Genomic DNA, 24,220 nt, shown 5'->3' with positions numbered 1-24,220 from the left:
GATATCCGTTCTACCTATGGCAGCGCCATCTAGCGGGCCAACCATAGTGCCATCTGGTTTCCCCCTTCAAGCTAGACGAGTTTCGTTCTCTGTAGTTTTTTCGTTTGATGATTATTTCGTGAGATATTTGGCCGGGTCACTATCAATGGACAATCCTGTATATTCCCCCATGGTTCACTTGAACGTAGAACCCGAAAGAAGTACTCATTAACCAACTCATTTTCAATTATGGCAATTATACCCTCTCTCTTAAGGTCCAGGTTTGCAAATCACACAAACAATCTTGTTGCGGCAGTACATTTCCGCCGATACAGTGGGTACAGCAATTGGAAAAGAACCTCTCAACCTATCCTTAACACTTTCCCTATTTTCCAAGTTCCAACAACAATTTCAGAACTGTTGCACAGCGTCTATAGCAAGATACACCACTCTGCGCAACAAGCTTATAGTGTGTTTGGCAACTTAGCGAAACTACACTAACTAATCACGTTAGAATTTCAAATGTTGCGAGAGGCGCTAGCATTATCTACTGACACAAGCATTTCGTCCTCACTTACCTCGATACTTCTAGCCCATCCTAAAGTGCCTAACTGCCCAGCGTATCCATATGGACACAACTAAAATACTAACAGCATAAACATAAAGCGAATCGATGGATAAAAACTTGTCTAAAATGAAACTCTCAATAAACATATTTAGATTTACTACAAACAGCTTCTTCATAAAACAATACTTACTTCAGATCAATATAGTCCACTGCTGTTATCAAAGCACTACCTACTTACTATCACAAACGCAGTGGGAATAGTAACAATGAAATGCTAAGACAGTGGATGTAGAATTATACACCTATCTGACAAGAATGCATGAGTGCCAACTCAAAAGTTAATTGTAAACTGACAGTGAAGGAAGATCAAAGCTATTCAACAATTGTGTCCATATGGACACGCAGGGAACTTAGGGGTTAAAAACAAGTATGTCCTATATGCATAGTGGAAACAGAGCTTTTATTGCAGAAGTAGGATTCTGAAATAGTAACCTAATTCCATCTACGCTAATGACAATGTTCAACTAGCTTCTTCTTTTTCATCTCGGCCCACACTACTTTGTTGGCTGATGAATTAGCTAATCTGCTGATTACAATTAATACTCCTGAAACCGCAACAAGATGTGAAATAGTGAGCCGAGATCCACAAATATTTAAGATACAATCGCGACATGAATCATTTTATCCTTACGGAAAATGTGAAATGAAATTTGATTAGTCTGCCTGACATCTTCTCTACAATTTCCTTCACTCCATTACTCGGGTACGAACTGTCAAGGAATCTTTCCCTTATCGTTGGGAATCCAGCATAGCCTTTCGTACTCAATCTACCGTCCATTCGCCGCGCTAAATGCCCTGCCCTTATCCACTGCACTTACCTTAACAGACATAATTACGTGTTACACAGTTCCTGATACATTTGTTCATATTGTTGTCTCTCTTAATAATGCCCAACATGCATCTCTCATTTGCTTTTAGGGTAGCCCTTAGTTTTTGTGTTGTTTTCACATGTCGCACTGTCGCAAGTCAAACCGCGTAACAGGCACTCTGATAGTGAACCATCCGTTTGAAGAGCTTTGGAATCTTGGTATAGAGCATCCGATCTATTTCACTGAAAGTATTCGGGCCATTTGTACTCTTATGCACCTTCCTTTTGCTGAGTACTCAGTCGCGTTCTTCAAATGTTTACATAAAAGAAAAAAACTCATAAAGCGATTGTGGACTTCATTGTTAATTAGAACTATTCTCTTTTCGATGCGCTAATTGGTTGTTACCACTTGAACAAAAGCATCCCAAGCTAAATTTTCCTTAACTGTCAGGATGGTGTTGAAATGCTCGTCTTTGTACAGTCTGCGTAGGTGGGAACGCACTAAAATCCCCTATTTTATTTTCACCTCACTAAGGCGTGGAAATTTATCACACGAATAGAGAAATGTTTCTCAAATTGTATCCATGGCCTTAACGAAGTTTTGCATTAGGCTCAATTTTATATGAAGAGCGGGGATAATTACATTCTTGGATTCGACAAGTAATTCGTGCATGACATTGTGAGATCCTGGTTCAAGTGATTGATATTCAGGCCAATCTTTTATTTCTATAATGTAGTGCTTTCGCGATGCTATTCCGGAGGCACTCGAAGCAACAGAATCTGGTGAAACCGTGTTGTAACTCAAGTTATATGTCTATGACGTTCAGATCCCCGGAAATCTGCCATTTAAGTTTGTCATAGTCCAGTCGAAATAACAATATCATATTAGCGTATGTTTCTTTCTAGCTGACAGCATAGCACGACGTCAGGTTGTGAGGTAATAATGGAACACTCTACAAAATGTGTGGTAACAGATTTATCCTTAGCGTAGCCTGAAGTTGTGGACACCATTTATTCAACATTTAATACACGTAACTGTGAAGACGGGTGAAACGTGCTTTGTGATTGGTTTAGTTATTGTAGTTCCCAGTACACTGTGCGACATCAGCCAAAGCTGGCCTTTGGGCGTTTAGTGGGGATTCTTGGATAGTGATATCATTGACTTCTCCCTGAAACTGTGTTAGGCTATATTTTCAGCGAGCAGCTACGCGCGCTCATATGTCAGCCACAAACAGTAAGGCCAAAAAGGTCACGGGCGACAGTTGACACTGGGAACTGGAGACGACATCCAGACGGGTCACAGCAGCTGCAGCAGCTGTGGTGACGTCAGCCACGAGACTTGCTCACAAGACACTGCGGCAGCGGACAAACTCAGAAACAAAAACTAGCATAGTGACGTTTGGCCGTAAATTAGGGATGCTATATTTATGTCACAGTACCGGGCCCCCCTTCTGAGGAGCGGGCAGTGCCAGAACGCAGTGCGCCATGAAGAGCTCGGCCAGGGCTTGCAGCCTTCTGCTGCTGACTATGGCCGCCGTCTCCAGCGGCCGCAACGCTGGAGATTACTTCAAGGAGGAGCAGTTCCAGTATTCTCCTTCTAGACCCGAAGATGCCCTGGTCTTTTTCATAGCCAATACCCCTCCCTTCATTTGTGAGCCCGGCAAGGATCACGAATGCGTCTCGGGAGGCCCCTTAGAGGCTGGGTTTTGTCTCAATCTGCCACGAGGGTACTCTTCCTACAAATGCTCGTTCGAAGGAAACGCAACGACAGACAGTAATTTCAACCTAATCGAAAAGAGCGCATCGCTTCTTTTCGATTTCAATGTGAGACATCACGTAAGGTTTATTGCGTACAGAATGTCCTGCACTACTGATTCACCACTACCAGACGAATATTTCCGTCTGAGAATACAGCGCCCTCATGAGGACCATCCAATGAAATGTCTTCACCAGCACGACACTGGAATGCTGTACCTCAAGTTTCCAGGATACCCGACCATCTATTGTCAAATTGTAACTGAAGAAAACAGTTACCAATTTGATAGGCGTTATCATTTTAACCTGCCGGGTATCGCTGATGACCCACTCAAATGCGCGTTCCGCGTGTATTCGGAGTTGCCTCTAGCGGTCACGCAAACAGAGGAACGGATGTACCGGTCTCTGATTAGCGGTCTTCCCACTCGCGAGGATGGCACTCGCCTGCGTGTCGTATGCTCCCGCCATGACACGTCCAATGGGTCGCCACACTTTCAGCTACTGTTGCAGAGTGACGTCACTTACGACTGCAGTTTCCCCGACGCTGCTTCTAGCTATCCGGTAAGTCTTATGTTTTTATTTTCGTTCTCTCTGAGTTATCACGTCAAACAGCAGCTTCATTCGAGATACACAGTGGAAGCAGTCCTCCAATTTGAAGAAACCGTTCCCGCATTTGCCTCTAAACGCTTATCCAGTTTGTGAATCGAATCCGGATTTCATGCTTTCCGTAACCAGTCGCCATACCCGTTTGGCTCCTGAAGCACTCCTTCTTGATCGACATCAATACTCATTGTCCATCCCAGGGTTCTTTAATAACTTGTGAAATACTGTGGGAACACATTGTCCCATCGCGGAAGTAGCCCCCCTGCAGAGGAACGTTGGCAGTAGGGACACGGTAATACTACAAATGCTTCTTGGTATCGAGTACTTTCAACTGTTGTTGTTGTTGTTGTGGTCTTCAGTCCAGAGACTGTTTTGATGCAGCTCTCCACGCTGCTCTATCCTGTGCAAGCTTCTTCATCTCCCAGTACCTCCTGTACCCTACATCCTTCTGAATCTGCTTAGTGTATTCATCTCTTGGTCTCCTTCTACGATTTTTACCCCCCCACGCTGCCCTCCAATGCTAAACTGGTGACCCCGTGATGCCTCAGAACATGTCCTACGAATCGATCCCTTCTTCTAGTCAAGTTGTGCCAAAAATTTCTCTTCTCCCAAATTCTATTCAGTGCCTCCTCATCAGTTACGTGATCTATCCAACTAACCTTCACCATTCTTCTGTAGCACCACGTTTCAAAAGCTTCTATTCTCTTCTTGCCTAAACTATTTATCGTCCATGTTTCACTTCCATTCATCAGTTATTTTGCTCCCCAAATGGCAAAACTCATCTACTACTTTAAGTGTCTCATTTCCTAATCTAATTCTCTCAGCATCACCCAATTTAATTCGACTACGTTCTACCATCCTCGTTTTGCTTTTGTTGATGTTCATCTTGTTCCTCATTACAAGACACTGTCCATACCGTTCAACTGCTCTCTGTCTCTGACAGAATTACAATTTCATCAACAAACATAAAGTTTTTTATTTCTTCTCCCTAGATTTTAATTCCTACTTTGAATTTTTATTATGTTTGTTTTACTGCTTGCTCAATATAACATCGGGGCTGTGCTGCAACCTTTTCTCATTCCCTTCCCAACCACTGATTCTCTTTCATGCCTCTCGACTCTTATAACTGACATTTGGTTTCTTCAAATGGCTCTGAGCACTATGGGACTTAACATCTGTGGTCATCAGTCCCCTAGAACTTAGAACTACTTAAACCTAACTAACCTAAGGACATCACACACATCCCTGCCCGAGGCAGGATTCGAACCTGCGACCGTAGCAGTCGCGCGGTTCCGGACTGCGCGCCTAGAACCGCTAGACCACTGCGGCTGGCATTTGGTTTCTGTACAAATTGTAAATAGCCTTTCAATTTGAAAGAGAATTCCAGTCAACATTGTCAAAAGCTTTCTCTAAGTCGAGAAATCCTAGAAACGTAGGTTTTCCTTCCCTTAAGCTATCTTCTAAAGTAAGTCTTACGGTCAGCATTGCCTCACGTGTTCCAGCATTTCTACGGAATCCAAACTGATCTTCCCCTAAGTCGGCTTCTGCCAACTTTTCCATTCGTATGTATAGAATTAATGTTAATATTTTTCAGCCTTGACTTATTAAACTGATAGTTCGGTAATTTTCATACCTGTCAACACCTGATTTCTTTGCGTTTGGCATTATTATATTGTTCTTGAAGTCTGAGGGTATTTCACCAGTCTCATACATCTTGCTCACCAGACGGTAGAGGTTTGCCAGGGCTGGCTCTCCCTAGGCTATCAATACTTCCAATGGAACGTTGTCTACTTCCGGAGCCTTGTTTCGACTTACATCTTTCAGTGCTCTGTCAAACTCTTCACGCAGTATCATATCTCCCATTTCATCAGCTACGTCCTCTTCCATTTCCATAAGTTGTCCTCAAGTACATCGCCCTTGTATAGACCTTCTATATACTCCTTCCAACTTTCTGCTTTCCCTTCTTTGTTAGAACTGGGTATCCATCTGAGCTCTTGATATTCATACAAGTGGTTTTCTTTTCTCCAAAGGTATCTTTAATTTTCCTGTAGGAAGAATCTATTTTACCCCTAGTGATATTTGCCTCTACATCCTTACATTTGTCCTCTAGCCATCCCTGCTTAGCCATTTTGCACTTCCTATCGATCTCATTTTTTGAGACGTTTGTACTCCTTTTTGCCTGCTTCATTTACGACATTTTTATATTTTCGCCTTTCATTAATTATATTCAATATCTCTTCTGTTACCCGTGGATTTCTACTAGGTCTGGTTTTTTTACTTAATTAATCCTCTGCTACCTTCACTATTTCATCTCTCAAAGCTACCCATTCTTCTTCTACTATATTTCTTTCCCTCGTTCTTGTCAATCGTATCCTAATGCTCTCTTTGAAACTCTGTACAACCTCTGATTTAGTCAGTTTATCCAGGTTCCATCTCCTTAATTTCCCACCTTTTCGCAATTTCTTCAGTTTTAATCAACAGTTCATAACCAATCGATTGTGGTCAGAGTCTACACCTGCGCCTTGAAATGTCTTACAATTTAAAATCTGTTTCCTAAAACTCTGTGTTACTACTATGTAATCTATCTGAGACCTTCCAGTGTCTCCAGGCCTCCTCCACGTATACGACCTTCTTTCATAATTCTTGAACCAGGTGTTAGCTATGATCAAGTTGTGCTCTGTGCACAATTCTACCAGGTGGCTTCCTCTTTCATCCCTTACCCCCAATCCATATTCACCTACTACTTCCCTTCCTTTCCTAATATCGAATTCCAGTCCCCCATGACTATTTTTGTCTCCCTTCACTATCTGAATAATTTCTTTTACTCATCATACGTTTCATCAATCTGTTTTTCATCGGCGGAGCTAGTTGGTATATAAACTTGTACTACCGTGGTAGGCGTGGGCTTCGTGTCTATCTTAACTGCAATAATGCGTTCACTATGCTGTTCGTAGTAGCTTACCCGCGCTTCTATTCTTTTAATTCATTGTTCAACCTACTCCTGCATTACCCCTACTTGATTTTGTATTTATAACTCTGAATTCACCCGGCCAGAAGTTTCGTTCCTCCTGCCACCGATTTTCACTAATTACCACTATATCTAACTTTAACCTATCCATTTTCGTTTTTAAATTTTCTAATCTACTTTCCCGAGTAAGGGATCTGACATTTCACGCTCCGATCTGTAGAATTCGTTTTCTTTCTCCTGATAATGACGTCCACCTGAGGAGTTCCCCTAGTGGTCCCCCCCCCCCCTTTTCAGAGATCCGAATGGGGGACTATTTTATTTCCGGAATATTTTACCCAAGAGGACGAAATCATCATTTAACCATAATTTAAGCTAATGCTCTCGGGAAAAATTACGGCTGTAGTTTCCCCTCGCTTTCAGCCATTCGCAGTAACAGCACAGCAAGGCCGTTTTGGTTAGTGTTACAATGCCAGATCACTCAATCATCCAGACTGTTGCCCCTGCGACAACTGAAAAGGCTGCTGCCCCTCTTCTGGAACCACACGTTTTCTGTCTTCTCAACAGATACCCCTCCGTTGTGGTTGCATCTACGGTCGGCTATGTGTATCGCTCAGGCACGCAAGCCTCCCCACCAACCACAAGGTCTATGATTCATGGGGGTACTTTCAACTAATGTACATGATTATTCGCTCATATCCAGTTGATACTTTTACTCATGTTAGTACCTTGTAATGATTTATTACATTGTTGGTACTTACCACAAACTTTTATCCACAAAACAGCAGCGTAGTAGAGGCAACAAAAGATGAGCTACACAAGCAAATAGAACACAGATTCGGACAAAGTCAACATAATTATTTGGCTGGAATAACATGCTTGCTTTATCCAAGATTCAAAACTATAGATTTCCAAGATCCCAAAGATGTGCTATGACAATATCTACTATAAGGCGTTTATCATCAAGTAATCTTGCTGCTACAGTTGGCACCAGCAGATGCGAAGTGGACAGTGAATTTTTTCTTCAAATGGTACATAGATTTAGGAGTTATTATTAGACTCTAGTACACATTAGTCAAAAGGAGAATGGTGAAACAGTCACCTAAATGTGTAGTACAATTTTTTAGAGCGTTGGGAGGAGTGACAGTTTTATTACACTTAGTCGTGGAAGCCAGCAAACTGGTGTCTGATAATTGAAGCCACATCCCTTCCAGCATTTCTTTTCAAAGACAGGTAATGCGTTATCAAAGTCTCGTAATAGATTATTACCGAAATGACTGAATAAAATGTCGTGTTTGAATGACTGCACCGAGGAAGAATGTGAACTTTAGTTGAGATATATTTTACTTACTTTGGGAGCTGTTTTTTGTTGTACATTTCAGTCCAAAGACTGGTTTGATGGAGCTGTCTATGATAGTCTATCATGTGCGAGCCTCCTCATCACTGAAATCTACTGCAACCTACATCCTTTTTAACCTAATTACTATATTCATACCTAGGTCTTCAACTCCCCCCCCCCACCTCTCTCTCCCCCCCACCGTTCCCCCCACACTTCTCACAATTCTTTGATGCCTCAGGATGTGTCACTTCAACCGATCCATTCTTTTACTCAAGTTCTGCCATAAATTTCTTTTCTTCTCGTTTCGATTCAATGACTCCTCATTAGTTCAAAAATGGCTCTGAGCACTATGGGACTTAACTGCTGAGGTCATTAGTCCTCTAGAACTAAGAACTACTTAAACCTCACTAACCTAAGGACGCCACACACATCCATGCCCGAGGCAGGGTTCGAACCTGCGACCGTAGCGGTCGCGCGTCTCCGGACTGAAGCACCTAGAACCGCTCGGTCACCCCGGCTGGCCCTCATTAGTTATTTGAACTATTAATCTCTTTTTGTCTGAACTGCTTTACTGTCCACATTCCACGTATGTACAAAGCTACAAACTATATAAATATCCTAGAAGAACTTAGTAATCCATAGATGTCAGTGATTTCCTCTTTTTGGAAATTCTTGACTTGGTATAGCAAACCTGCACTTTATATCTATTCTTCTTCTCTACTTCGGACATAGTTATTACGTTGCCTACATACGAAGGTCGTTCAATAGATAATGCAACACTTTTTTCTGGAAAGCAGGTTGATTTTGTGCAGGATTCCAATATACCTTATTATTCCCCACTCTTTTGGCTGCAAAACCCTATTTTTCAACATACTATCCCTTCAATGCGACAACCTTATACCACCTTACAGGGAGGGCCTGTAGGCGCACATGGTACCACTCTATTGGGCTACTTCGGAGCCAACGTCTTTGCTGTATCAATAACCTTCGCCCATCATCCACCTACCGCTAGATGCAGAGCGCAACATTGGGCCAAACAGATGGAAGGTACGTAGGCGGCGGGGAACCCAATGGGCACACCTTTGAGTACCGCAACTGATGAAATGACTGTGTCTGCACTACCAACAAATACAGCCACTTGTGCAGAGAAGTGTTTAATTGTGATGCGTCGATCAGCTCGAATGAAAGTCCACAAATTACAAGATTGTTGGTATGCAAGAGATCAGACAATTTGCGCGTCGTTGTTGGGACGATAGACTACTCGCCCAATGATTCACCGTGCTTTTGTTCACTGTGTCCGTAGACACTCTGCAAAAGCCTATGAGTAGCTGAAATGCACTGATTTTCTTCTGAAAGAAACTCATGACAGCTCTCAGCTTGGAACGCATCTCCGTTATAGACGCCAATCTGAAGGCCACTTATAGCGCCACCTCCGACCGGAACCTCATGAAACTATAGGGGATGAAGACGGAATATTCCACGATGTCCCACCGCAGTTTTTCAACCGAGACTGGCCGAGAAAAAAATTGTTGCATTACTTTTTGCATGCCTCTCGTCACTAAACTCACATACCACTTGTAATGCCATATCTCCTAATCTAATTCCCTCAGCATCACCTGCCTTTCTTCGACTATACTGCATTATCTTTGTTTTATTTTTGTTAATGTTCATCCTACAATCTTCTTTCAAGACACTATCCATTCCGTTAAACTGCTCTTCCAAGTCCTATGCCGTCTTGACTAAACTATTTTCCATTGCTCAACCTCGAAGTTTTCATTCCTACTCCCTAAACTTTAATTCCCTTATCAATCTTTTTCATACACTGAAGAGCCAAAGAAACTGGTACATATGCATAATATCGTGTAGCGGCCCCACGAGCACGCGGAAGCGCAGCAACGGGAAGTGGCAAGGACTCGACTAATGTCTGAAATAGTGCTGGAGGGAATTTACACAATGAATCCTGCAGAGCTGTCCATAAATCCGTTAGAGTACGAGGGGTTAGAGATCTCTTCTGAAGAGCACGCTCCAAGGCATCTCAGATATGCTCAATAATGTTCACGTCTAGGGAGTTTAGTGGCGAGAGAAAGAGTTTAAACTCAGAAGAGAGTTCCTGGAGCCACCCTTTAGCAATTATGAACGTTTGGGGTCGCTCATTGTCCTGCTGGAATTGCCCGAGTCCATCGGAATGCACAATGGACATGAATGGAAGCAGGTGACCAGACAGGATGGTTACGTACGAGTCACCTGTCAACAGTCATATCAGGGATCGCATTTCACTCCAACTGCACACGCCCCGCACAGTGACAGAGGTACCACCAACTTGGACAGTCCCTGCTGATATGAAGGGTCCATGGATTCATGAGGTTGTCTCCATACCCGTACACGTCCATCCCTTCGATGCAATTTGAAACGAGACTCGTCCGACCAGGCAACATGTTTCCAGTCATCAACAGTGCAACGTCGGTGTTGAGGAGCCCAGGCGATGCGTAAAGCCTTGTGTCGTGCAGTCACTTACGGTACACAAGTCAGCCTTCGGGTCCGAAATCCCATTTCGATGATGTTTCGTTGAATGATTCGCACGCTCATAGTTGTTGACGGCACAGCATTAAAACCTGCATCAATTTGCGAAAAGGTTGGACTTCTGTCATAGAGAACGATTCTCTTCAGTCGTCGTTGGTCCCGTTCTTGCAGGATTTGTTCCCGCCGCATCGATGTCGGAGATTTGATGTTTTAGCGCATTTCTGATATTCATGCTGCACTCGTGAAATGGTCGTACGGGAAAATCCCCACTTCATCGCGATCTAACAACTGGGCCAGACACTTGTCTTAAATAGGCGTTGTCTACTTCAGTGCCGTACTCTTCCTGTTTACATACCTCTGTATTTGAATGTACATGCCTATAAAAGTTTCTTTGGCGTTTCAATGTATTTATATAACGTGCGGACGCTTAAGTCTGTGGGTCGTGCATCATCTCGTACTTCGAAATAGTGGAAGGTCTTCTGCCATGGAACGCATGACATTTCATAATGAATTGAGTTTCTTTAGTGTTTCTATAATGTTCCCTCTATTGAGAATAGAAATATGTGTGAATTTCCAAAGTGTTTTAACTTTTAAATGAGTTTTGATAATACTTCTTCTTGATTTCACTTTGTGATTACTGGTGTGTAGTTGAGTAATAATGCAACTCATAGACTGTTAAATACAATAGTAACTTACAGACTATTAAATACAATAGTAACAAGATTTTCTCGATTATAACACTTTCAGATTTAAATAGGGTTTTTATTTCTAGGCACATAGCCATGTCATATCTTGGAACAGTGTTTCACATTTGGGAAAACTTTAATTTTCCGGAGTAATTTTGGTAATTTCTGAAAAAGACTGCATCACACACGGAGTGAACACTATCGAAAATGGATTAAGAAAATCTATTTAAGTTCTATTACAGCCCTGACTAGAAACGAAATTCTGTGAAGTGTTCCAAGGCAAAACACTCTCCTGTAAATCACGTAAGCTTCCCAAACTGCCGCGCGGAATTAGCCGAGCGGTCTAGGGCGCAGCACACACGGACTGTGCCGCTGGTCCCGGCGGAGGTCCGAGTCCTCCCCCGGGCATGGGTATGTGTGTTTGTCCTTAGGATAATTTAGGTTAAGTAGTGTGTAAGCTTAGGGACTGATGACCTTAGCAGTTAAGTCCCATAAGATTTTACACACATTTGAACATTTGAACTTCCCAATCCGCGCAGCAGTACTCCAAAATAGGACGGACAACCGTTATGCAGGTAGTCTGTTCAGGAGAAGTTGACTTTTCTGAGCGTTCTGCCGTAAACCGCAATCTTTGGTTCATCTTCCCCATAAGTTATTCTACACGATTTTCCCAATGTATCTTCTTCGTTACTGTAACTCTAGAAATTGAATTGAACTGACAAATTTTGAATTTGTGTGATTTATCGTGTAAACTAAATTTAATAGATTTTTCTAGTACTAGCTTGGATGAAAACAGGCTTTTCATCATGGCTCAACTGCCACTTTTTGCACAGTGCAGATACCTTAACCAAATCATTGTGTAATTAGTGTTGATATTCTAATAAGGCAAGGGACAGCCTCATCTGCAAATAATCTAAGAGGGTTGCTCAGATTGTCTCCTGAATCGTTTGTAGAGTTTAAAAACAAGAAACGATGTGTCGTTCGAGTGTCTTACCAAGGGAATGTCACCTGCCCCTTTTAAGTTGTAAATAACAGTAACAGTTGTCATATGTACGGAGCTTGGTGAGAAGTGGGATCCCCCGTTTTGCTGTTCGTACCTAGGCCAAAAGAGTGATGTGCTATGAATTCGTACGAGAATCAAATCAAACAGCACCTCTGTGCTCACAGTAGGCATGGTACGCAGGAGTCACTGGATACTTAAACGTCATCAACAGGGCCTCATAGGTTAAGGTAGGCACACTTGTGTCAGCTAAAACACTGTGGTGTCGACCATCAGAGCTTGTGCATCGTTAACGCTGGCAGTTGTTCTGAGGCACGACAGTGACCACGAAATAAGAATTTCGTGCATCTCGCCATTTACTGCAGTGGCCACGTTGAGACACACTTAAAACGGCGCAAGAACACTGTTAAGAAAGCTGTGCACGAGAAGCGAAAAATCCAGGATTGCTGCTGTACCTGGTCCTAATTTTCATGTATCGTCTAACATTTAGAGGAATGCATTCGCAGCAATAAGTGACCAGAACCACGGAATTCTCATTTCGTATCAACATATATTTCTGTATTTCTTCACTGTGCTTAGGAAAACGAAGTAAAGCTGAATGGGGTTCAGAGAAGAGATATGAAACACGTTTCTCTCAGAAATGAATCTACTGTGTTCACCATTAATGGTTTGTGGACCACGACTTTTTTGATAAAAGTGTTTTTTGTAAGTGACTATGTGACTGTGTAAATTGGCCAAAATAACAGGAAGATATCAAAAAAGATTATTATATTCCATTTTTTCCCACACAGTCTTATAAAACTACAACAAAAAGAATATAATTTACTACGAGATCTTAAATTACGAAACCTTAGATCAAAGTGACAGTGTTATGAAGGTAAAATGCAGTCTGGAGTAAAGTCATTGTGCATAATCTGATTTTAGAGTAAGTACTATGCTTCAGCTCTTGTGGAAGTTTTACTACGATTAATTTCGCAAATTCTCTTCATTATAATCACCGATTTCGTCGTTGGCCATTTTCAGATGAAAAGCTTCCCAAGTACCACAAGAATAAAATAAAATAGATAAAGAGTGATTTTAGTTCCACTAACATTTCTGTTATTTTAATAAGAAAAAATCAGTATGCATTATTTGTCATTATTTTATTTTCCTTTCATTCTTATTACATTTATAGTTGTAAAATTTCAATGAATGCAGGTCAGTTGTTAATGAAAACTTACGTGCTTTTTTACATTTGTTATTTCGTGGTGTATAATTATTTATATCAGACATGATGACGCATGCGGCCTATCTTGTTTGTGTGTGATTACACAGGGTGTTTCCAGTTCTTGTTGCAGGCTCCTAGGGGTATAGAGCGATTTAGTACACAAAGTTTTGAAATAGAGCCCATGACGGGAAATTCACTTTTTGGATGTAAGGTATGTTTGAACATCGTATCGCCTCCAAATCTGCCGCTTCACGGGGTGCCCACAGCGACACAACGAGCTCTGACAACAGGAGTCTTGCCACTATGCAGTGTTCCGAGAACTCGTCGTCGGGTTCTCTTCTACGTGACGGAGGACTTCCTCATCAAAGACGGGAGAGTGATAAGTCCGCGGATCTCAACAGTCTGCCGTGCTAGTTGCGGAGTCAACGGTTTCTAGTAGTCACTGCTGTACTCGGACAGAAATAATATGTGACGTCTTAAATGCGACAGGTACTGACGACGGCACTCTCTTATGAGTTATTACAGAGATGAGGAAGATCTGAAAGTAATCGGATCTTCAAATTGATTTTATATCCAAACGCAATATTTGCTTGTGAAAAATTTATCTGCAAAGTTCTGTCTACACCCCGAGGAAGCCTGTAATAGGCTTTGCCAAATATCCTATATAAAGATGGTTGTACCACCCACAGTACGTTCAGATCGTGTTGTGTGCGTGATGTACAGAAAAACTTACAACAGGATGCATTTTCTGTTGAGTGGCGGAATAAATTGGTAGTTCTGCACATTATACCTGCATTACTCATAGAAGCTATACAAATGTGAATTGTAGTCTATTACATTTGTTGTGATGCGGTCATTAAACGTAGTTCTTTTATGTTTTCTATAACAGATCTGAAGATGTTTATCTTTAAAACCGGTAACAATAGAGCGCAGTGTCAAAAAGAATCATTCGAATAGATACATCTATATTTATGAAATTACACTCATGCTCATAAATTAAGGATAATGCAGATACATGGTGAAACAACGCGCAGATGGGCGGTTTGCGGGTTTAAATCACCTCGCGGTATGACCATGCGGTGCATTTGACCTGTGGTAGTCGCATGATGGCGCTGGCAGGAGTCCACATACGCAGAGGTGTGTGGTGCATGTCGGAGTACGGTGCAGCGAGTAAGTGTGCAGACATTTCAAGATGTGCTAACGGTGACTGTGTGTTGAAAATGCCTCAAAGAACACACAGTGATGACGTTATGAGGGGTAGAATACTAGGGCAACAGCAGGTCGTAGCACGGGACTTCCGTGTGCCACAAAGTGTGATCTCAACATTATGGCAACGATTAAAGCAGACAGGAAACGTGTCCATGAGCTACGGTACGGGACGTCCACAGTGTACAACGCCACAAGAAAACCGATATCTCACCCCCAGTACCCACAGACGACCACGGAGTACTGCAGGTAGCCTTGCTTGGGACCTTACCGCAGTCACTGGAACAGTTATCTCCAGACACACAGTCTACAGAAGACTGAACAGACATGGTTTATTCGCGCAGAGACCTGCAAGGTGCATTCCACTGACGCCTGGTCACAAGAGAGCCCATAAAGCCTGGTGTCAAGAACACAATACATGGTCATTCGAACAGTGGTCCCAGGTTATGTTCACGGACGAGTCCAGGAACAGTCTGAACAGTGATTCTCGCCGGGTTTTCGTCTGGCGTGAACCAGGAACCAGATACCAACCCCTTAATATCCTTGAAAGGGACCAGTATGGAGGTCCTGGTTTGATGGTGTGGGGTGGGATTACAATTGGTGCACGTGCATCCCTGCATGTCTTTGACAGAAGAACTATAACAGGTTAGGTGTATCGGGACGTCATTTTTCACCAGTATGTCCGCCTTTTCAAGGGTTCAGTGGCTCCCACCTTCCATCTGATGGATGATAACGCACGGCCGCACCGACCTGCCATCGTGGAGGAGTACCTTGAAACAGAAGATATCAGGCGAATGGAATGGCCTGTCTGTTCTCCAGACCTAAACTCCATCGAGCACGTCTGGGATGCTCTCGGTCGACGTATCGCTGCACATCTTCAAATCCCTAGGACACTTCAGGAGCTCCGACAGGCACTGGTGCAAGCATGGGAGGCTATACCGCAGCAGCTGCTGGACCACCTGATCCAGAGTGCGCCAACCCGTTGTGCGGCCTGTGTACCTGTGCACGGTGATCATATCCCATATCGATGTCGGGGTACATGCGCAGGAAACAGTGGCGTTTTGTAGCACATGTGTTTCGGGATGCTTTTCTCAATTCATCACCAATACAGTGGACTTACAGATCTGCGTCGTGTGTGTTCCCTATGTGCCTATTCTATTAGCGCCAGTTGTGTGTTGTGCCCCATTGTGTGGCACCACATTCTGCAATTATCCTTTATTTTTGAGCATGATTGTAATAAACATATACAATGAGCGAGAAACTCAGGAAGTTTTTTTTCCATACCTTTTCATAGGTGTTGAATATGCCCCCCCCCCCTCCCCTTCCCTTGAGATGCATAACATATGTCAATGCGGTATTCAAATCGTTCCCACACTGCAGCGAACATGTCTTGAGTTACAACTTCCACAGCTGCTGTTATGCGATGTCTCAGTTCATTCATTGTTGTTGGTAACGAAGGAACATAAACAGAGTATTTTATAAACCCCATCAAGAAATAATCACATACAGTGAGTTCTGGCGACTTTGGAGACCAGCAATGTTATCCTCAATACTGCCAAGAACGAAATTGCAGAACTCCACAGGTTGTTGTTGTCAATAATTTTTTTCTGGGTTTGTGACCGCATCGTCATTGTATAAAACTACCGATGTTTCGGTCACTGTTGCAAATGACCTTGCCGGCCCTTGTGGCTGAGCGGTTCTAGGTGCTTCAGTCTGGAACCGCTCGACTGCTACGGTCGGAGGTTCGAATCCTGCCTCGGGCATGGATGTGTGTGATGTCCTTAGGTTAATTAGGTTTAAGTAGTTCTAAGTTCTAGGGGACTGATGACATCAGATGTTAAGTCCCATAGTGCTCAGAGCCATTTGAACCATTTGCAAGTGATCTTCTTCTGGATGATTTTGTTTACTGCGATCACAAGCCCGGAGACATTTTATTGACTGTGACAGTGGATGCGGAAGCCTACGTTATTGTTTGTCACCTTCACGAAGAGCATGCAGTAGCTGAATATTGTATAGTTTCATGTGTAAACGTCGACACAACGCACGCCAGGCGGACATCGGGGGCACGTTGAGCTGTTGAGCTGCGGACTCCCTGTGAAACTATGGCGGATGAATTCGATGTCTGTGTCACACACACGGGGACGGCCCGGCGATTTGCCTTCACACAAACAACCTACTTCTCGGAATTGTTCATGCCATCGTCTAATGCTGTGTGCTATAGGAGGATCCACACCATACCTATTACGAAAGTCACTCTGAAGAGTTATTACTGGCGCGCACTGTGCAATACGTAGAACACAAAACGCTTTATATTGTTCCGACACCATTTTTACTAGAACTGAAATGGGCGCAAACTGTTGCTACCTAGCGGGAACACGTAAAATTCGAGAGTTTGCTTTTTCCAACAGTACGTTGTTGACGCACATCTCAAATAACAATTTTTCTTAAATCGGACGTTTCTTTTTCATACGCCCTGTAATGAAGTGCATATGCTATCACTGACTGAAACTAATCGTAGAAAAATATTATTAACACAACTACAGAAAACACTAAAACTAAGTCTAGAGTGAAATACTTTTGGAGCTAAGGTCTACTTCGAAATACACTTACTTTAAACAACAAGCGTTTAAAACAGGTTTCATCCTTCAGCTATTTAGGCATCGGAGACAGTAGTAAAAATCTAGATGCAAAACAGGTTATAACTGCTGTAATATGTCTGCACCATTCACAACGTGTTAAAACATAGGAGTAGACAGGTTGCAAGACTAAAATCACACAAACCTGTGGAACGCGCGGTACTTCTTGACGATAGCGTGGCTCTCTCCTCGCTGACAGGAAGTGCTCTTTGCCTGCGTTTTTACCTTACATACGAGTAACTTAGGCTGTGTACCAATGGACGACAGCGCTAAACAGTTCGAATGTGTTGATTTCACACAATTTTCACATTCTTGTATCAACCCGACAACGAGTTAAGCGAATCGGTCTTTTATAGACTCATCACCCGGTCATTATCAGACACTAAAAGCAACGCCTTGATGATGTAACCATCTTTCTATGTCCCTCGCGTCTTTACCATTTGGTTGCAGTTATCCACTGATGATACTGTGCGGTGCTGATGTTCTACGCCTGTATCATGATTCTTCCCAGGATTTTTTTTTCTAAGATGTCTTTTATGAAGTTGTTGTGTTAAACTAGGTGCCCAAATAATTTACTTCATACATAATTTTGAGGAGGTGATGATTTACACTTTGTAAAAATTGCTGAAAAATCATGGTGGCACACAGCTATATTAATCAGCTTATTGCATAACCAGTTTTAGTCATTACAGGCCACATTCAGGTGTTGACACTCAGCGGAACACTAAATTAAATCACAATGAATCATTACAAAAGCAATCGTAAACATAATACTCAGCGTTATTAACCACTGAGAAATTACACTGCGAAAATGTCGTCGGGTATGTGGCAACTCATAACCAACTACAAGCCATCATGGCTTAAGCCAACAGGTCCGTTGCAATGGAAATCTGGAGCACATACAGTGTCCAGTAATACTGTCGTGAGGCACTTGACATTATAAACGTGACATGTAATTCTCAGTAATGAGTAGATCGTCAAAAGTGTCATACTGGCAGGAAGAGATGCTCTATGGATCCAAAGAGTACTTTGTAATTATAAATTAAAGATGTCACTGGATCTATGGTACCTTATTATTGTTGACACAATGGCAAAATAAGAACGAGTAAGTGGAAACATGAAGGCAAATGACGAACGGTTACTGTGGACTACAGCTTTGTACAAAACAAAATGTTTAGAAAGGATGAACACACTCTGCAGACAATCTTCTAACATCCTTTTATAAATAACTTTCCGAGCATTCATGTCATCTTACATTATTATTCATATATTTATTAGGGTAGTTGGAAACATGAAGACAGTATTACATCAACATAATGGCTGAAAATCCCATGTTGTCAAAACCTTAAAAATATTCTCCATACGATCTATGGTCATAGCAGAATACAACAAACATAAAATGTCAGGAAGAGTGAACACACCGTATTGACGACCAAGTGACAAATTTACGTAACCAACATACAAAACATTATGTGTCTTACTTACTTCATGGTTTAATCTATGGTCATAGCAGAATACAACAAACATAAAATGTCAGGAAGAGTGAACACACCGTATTGACGACCAAGTGACAAATTTACGTAACCAACATACAAAACATTATGTGTCTTACTTACTTCATGGTTTATGTAAACTACAATCAAGCCTAAGTCAATTGTGATCTTAAGTAACCTAAATTAAACTTCAAGGCTTGAGGAGAATGAAACTGAATAGCCATGTACAAAAAGTGAACCCAACATATGAAGGCACAGACCTTGTAACCATTTTATCGTGACATTAGCACATAAGTATAAGTACAGGAGTTGTCACACATCTGAATAAGATTTCACAATGCAATTTCTCAGTAGGTTATAAATGTTGAGTACTATATTTACTGTTGTTTTTGTAATGACTCTTTGTTTCTTATTTTGATTTTCCGTTGTATACATACACCTGAAGATGGTCTCTTGATGACTGAAACTTGTTGTGCAACAAATTAATTAATTAACTGTGTGCAACAATGATCTGTCGAGAATTTTGATTTCATTCTCTGTGTCATGTTTATCTATGCACATTTTATAAAAAATATAAAGCAACACTCCAAATCGCAATTTATTTTCGGCCTATGGAGGTAACTTGTTTTGGTTATAATAACCATTATCAGATGAAGATTCCAGATGACAGGATGATTTGGGTCGCTTTTTGATGGATACTTCATGGTTTATGCAGCATCCACCCATAATCTCAAGTGCTTTCTCTCTTTAATTTCTTTTGGTATTTTTTGTAGCAATTTTTCGGTCTAAAACACTTTTGTGTATCTTCTCCATATCTAATCTCTGTTACCGTACTTCTAATTTTTCCTTTTCTGTTTCACCAGAATCCATACTTCACAATCATACTTAAAATGCTCTAACAAAATCACGCAATGAATTTCTTTGCTGTTCCTGTATGAAAGTCGGTTTCTGTTGATAAATGACTTTCGTTTCCAAGGCTAGCTTAAGCAATGCAATCTGATTGCAATGAATTCCACCTTAGGTCGCTCCAAATGTTAACTTCTAGGTATTTTACAGTATTTTCTGTTTCTATCGATTTGTCGCTAATAGTGTAATCGTACATTAACGGATTCCTTCATCTCTTCACCCACAGTACGTTACATTTATTTACGTTCAAGGTCTTGTACCTTCGATTATTCCTCTGCAGCTACTCCAGCAGTTCGTACAGACTTCTGACATTACTACATTCTTATAGACAACCGTATAATCTGCGAAGAGCGACGTGGAGCTTGACATATCATCCGCCAGATTCTTTACACTCTTCCTTGAGGTACTGCCCATGCACGAAAATTCATTTGCATTTCTTACCTCGTTTCCTTTAGTCGTTTGTTCGATTTACCTATTAGCATATTTTAGACTTTTGTCATTATGGTCAGTTTATAGTTGTCCAAGACATTAGATACAGCTTTTAACAAAAATTATGTTCTTTTACAGGATTTGCTAAAAGTATGACGTATCAGCAAATAGAATACAATATATTTCCTACCATTAATTTTGATACATTTGGTAGCGCTTTTCTTTCTTTGTATCGTAATTTCTAGCAGTTGAGACAACGAAGACATCATTAGACACGGAGCTCAGACAAGCAATGGGAGAAGGGGGAAACTGAGCTAGACGGCAGGACAATAATCAACGAAATCGCCACTCTATTGGCGTGCCTTCGTTAAGAGAAACAGGGGAAAAGGAATTCTAGGTGGTCCGACGGAGATATGAATCATGCTCCTGCACAGTAATCGTCCATTGTCTTCACTAACTGACCTACCGTGTACTCACTCGGCATACCACTTATGGACTTAATACCGAGGACTCTTATTTAAGCAAATCATTCTACAAAGAAGATGGCAATCAAGAGATACGACGCTGTATTAATTTCGGAAATTCGTCTGTTTTAGCAAAATAAGCTTAAAAGCACTAACAAGCATTACTTTGTCCGGAATGAAGGTAGTTCAGCCTGAACTCAGGGCTGCCACATCCACGTACGACTTTCATTTTTAGCGATTCATACTTTGGAAGAAAAATTTTCTTTGTGTCTCACACATTATTCAGTTTATATTCCATAGGATACTCTTCACTGTTATACCAACATGGAAGAGGGTAATTTTCTTTCTTAAAAGTAAGAAGAAAACTGCTTTTATTTGCATCGGAATTAAAATGAAAAAATTATTACGAATCCTAGAATGTTTTCAGAATCGGCTTTGTAATTAAAGCAAAATTTTCTTAAAATACAGCGCGTTAGAAAAAAAATGAGAAAGCGGAAGATGGCAACACGAACAGTTTTTCTGTATCATTATTTGTTATACGTAATTGGAGCCGTAAGGACTAGGAGAGTCCCGCTTAAAATATCGCTGTGTTTATGTACCACAGTTGTCTGCAGTCCGTTGCAAGTTCAAGTTATTGGCCTTTAAGAGTTCTCAACGTGTCTCAAGTGTTTGTTGTCAATATCTTATATGCACATTTCACAAAAAAATCTCTTTTGACAGAACGTGAAGATAAAAGGAGATGGTAATATTTCGTTTGTAGAATCACGTATAGAACATTTCAATCTACTGTGTGTTGTTTGAACTACCACCGTAAAGAGGAATCTTATCACAAGAGAATTTATGTACTTTCCAGAGATGGACTGAAGTAATTTTTAACTGTTAAATGGCCTGTCATAGGACAGAGGGTAGTTTCTGCCAACCTTAAGATAGCAGTTTGTAGAGTTTCTGAAACGGTAGTTAGCAGTGAGGAGTGCAATCCTGGGGTGGGTGGGAGTGCCGCTTAAAAGTTTAATGTTGCAGTGAACAACTTAAATTTTACGTTGATCGGGTAACAGAACATTAATAAAATATTGAGTAATATTTTAAATCGCAAAGATGAGAATATGTAATGGCAGCAGCACGTGTCAGAGAAACTGGGGAGATAGGATAACGTATGAGGTAAAGAAAAGGTGAATACATGACCACGTATATAACTTTTGACAAAATGCAAAAATTTTCAATAATAGTTAAACCTTACTTAAGATGGTTGGTTAACCAACCAACCAACCTTTTACAGTAACAGTATAATGAAGAAAATAGGAACTATTACATATAAATTTATACAAGAATATAACGTGTCTCATATGACCACACCACCTTAATTGTTTTATCATTAATAAAAAGTTTAGATCTAATATTCGAATAATGTATTCTTATTATATAAATTATGTTATTAAATCCTTCTTTTCCATTATTAATAAACAGAAATTAACTATACTAATTTATTTATACAATTTATACATTAGCGTGAGACATTGACTACACAACAAAGCGTACATACATACATACATACATACATTAATCCTTATTCCAAAGATCATGAATACGACATTTCGTAGTGATGTGGAACGTGTCACTTTAACAGAAGCTTCCTTTACACAAAATAATTGATTAATTAATTTTTTATTACATAATAACTATATTTAAAATAATCCAGCTACAAATGAAATGGCTTTTGCACCACCTAGGTCAGCAGACTGAAGCTTCAATAAGTTTTGATCTGTGTGACCTGCCTGTGTTCTGTACCTTTGTAAGTTTGTTGTTTCTCTGTTCCAGTCGCTGCCCAAAAACAGGCCACAAGACTGAAAGCCAGGTCGTTCATGGAGGCAGAAGACAACAAAGCAGGAACACTTACGAAATTAAAATATTTTATACTGTTACAATAAATATGAATAATTGATCTTCAGAATTTGTGCCACGTAACTTTATTCCCCATTTAAAGTTCCTTCTGCGGCGCTAATTCCATAGTTGTACACTAATCAATAGGCATTCTAGAAGTATATGATTTAGGTAAGTGCACTGCACATTAACAGGGAACCAAGGTAAATCAATAAATATACAACTCCGGTGATTAGAATTATCCAGAAGACAAATGTTTGTTACAACTACCGATTGCCTTCAGTGTTTCACAGCTGATCGAAGGAAAGGAGAATGATTCGGACTTAACGTCCTATCGATGAGAAGATCGTTAGAGATGGAGTGCAAACAACGTTTGGGGAATTTTAAGAACAGACGCCGCCTGCGCCGTTTCTCAGGGCAACTCTGACAAGTGCCTTGAATAGTTATGAGAAATCACGGAAAACCTGAATGTGCATATCCGTATGGTCTTATGAACCACCGTCCTCCAGAGTGCGAGATACCATCACTCACTGAGTAGTTACTGTGGACCTCATCTATCGTCTCCACTTTTATCAGTGACGCAATGTCCTGTCGTGATGAATCTCCAAGCTGTCATCTCCAAAACACCTTTTCATCTTCTCCATTTAGTTTCCTGGAATATCGTAGTTCTGTCATCGTATCCTCTCTTTACATTTGCTATCTGTTTCCATCACTGTCTTCAGGAATGGTTTTCGTGTTATAAACTATTTTTCCTTTGCGCCAGATAAACGAGTAATATTTGAAATCTGATGAAGGTATGCTACGTATGAAGAAAGACTTGCCCCGGGACAGACACGCTACGATTGTGATGGCACTATGTGGTTAGTAATACGATAAACATCGGGATACAATGGAATTTTCTATTAGACTGCATCAGCTTCATTCAAATGCCTACGCCTCTGCGCATCTTGATCTTTTGAAGTGTCAGATCTAGTGGCTACTAAACTTCATCATTGTTTGCAGGCTCTTTGATCATAAACATACTATATGGGCATCCACATGAGTTCGTAAAAATAGATCTGCAGGTTCTATTTGATTCATCTACCTGAAACATATGAGAGCATGAAATAAAATTAATGTGCTAATGAGAAAGATTACTACAGTAATTGCAGACACCAGTAATCTCGGATAAAATTATTGTTCCATAAATCAACATGTACCTCGTAATACAAAGAGACCTGAAACACAAGTGAGTGGCCAGAACAGTATGTCGTCGCTTCCTCAAGCCTTGTTTGTTTCCTTAAAATAAAAAACAAACATATCAATAAGAAACAGAGACTGCTTTTTACGCTTAATGCTTATTGTCTTCTGTATTTGCTGTGACATATAGACTCTGTGATATAAGAATTTCTTACAGGTTGATGGTTTCTTCGAAGTAATAAGGTAATAAAGAATAAAACATCTTTTCATATGATATGCTTCAGAGTCCTTTATTACTTTTCTATTCCTCTCTATTCTGTCTGGACAACCAACATTTATCAGTATTATTTCGTTTCCTCCTCCCTCGTTAAGATCCCGAATTGTGAGTTTTGCATGATAATCATTACGAGAACTTCTGATGAAATGCCTTCATAGTCGCCTGTATTAAACACTCTCACACATTAAACTCTGCGCTGCTTCAACGTGCGTGCATAGAAAGAGAGAAAGATGCTAAATCGTACACTAAAATGTTGTTCCAC

General features: G+C 41.0%; 1 protein-coding gene across 1 annotated transcript; it reads left to right on the top strand.

Annotated features, from left to right (window-relative positions):
• The first annotated feature begins 2,845 nt into the window (after window positions 1-2,845).
• LOC124711618 lies at window positions 2,846-22,572 on the top strand. Its single transcript, XM_047241785.1, has 2 exons — window positions 2,846-3,731; window positions 22,440-22,572. Exons 1-2 carry the CDS (start codon window positions 2,901-2,903, stop codon window positions 22,467-22,469), a joined length of 861 nt encoding a protein of 286 aa, XP_047097741.1. The 5' UTR covers window positions 2,846-2,900; the 3' UTR covers window positions 22,470-22,572.
• The last annotated feature ends 1,648 nt before the right edge of the window (window positions 22,573-24,220 follow it).

This window comes from Schistocerca piceifrons, chromosome 8 (genome assembly GCF_021461385.2).
Source record: "Schistocerca piceifrons isolate TAMUIC-IGC-003096 chromosome 8, iqSchPice1.1, whole genome shotgun sequence".
In the NCBI taxonomy this organism is placed as follows: Eukaryota; Metazoa; Arthropoda; class Insecta; order Orthoptera; family Acrididae; genus Schistocerca; species Schistocerca piceifrons.
Note: the sequence above shows the minus strand (reverse complement) of the source record. Positions and strands in the feature narration are given on the sequence as shown.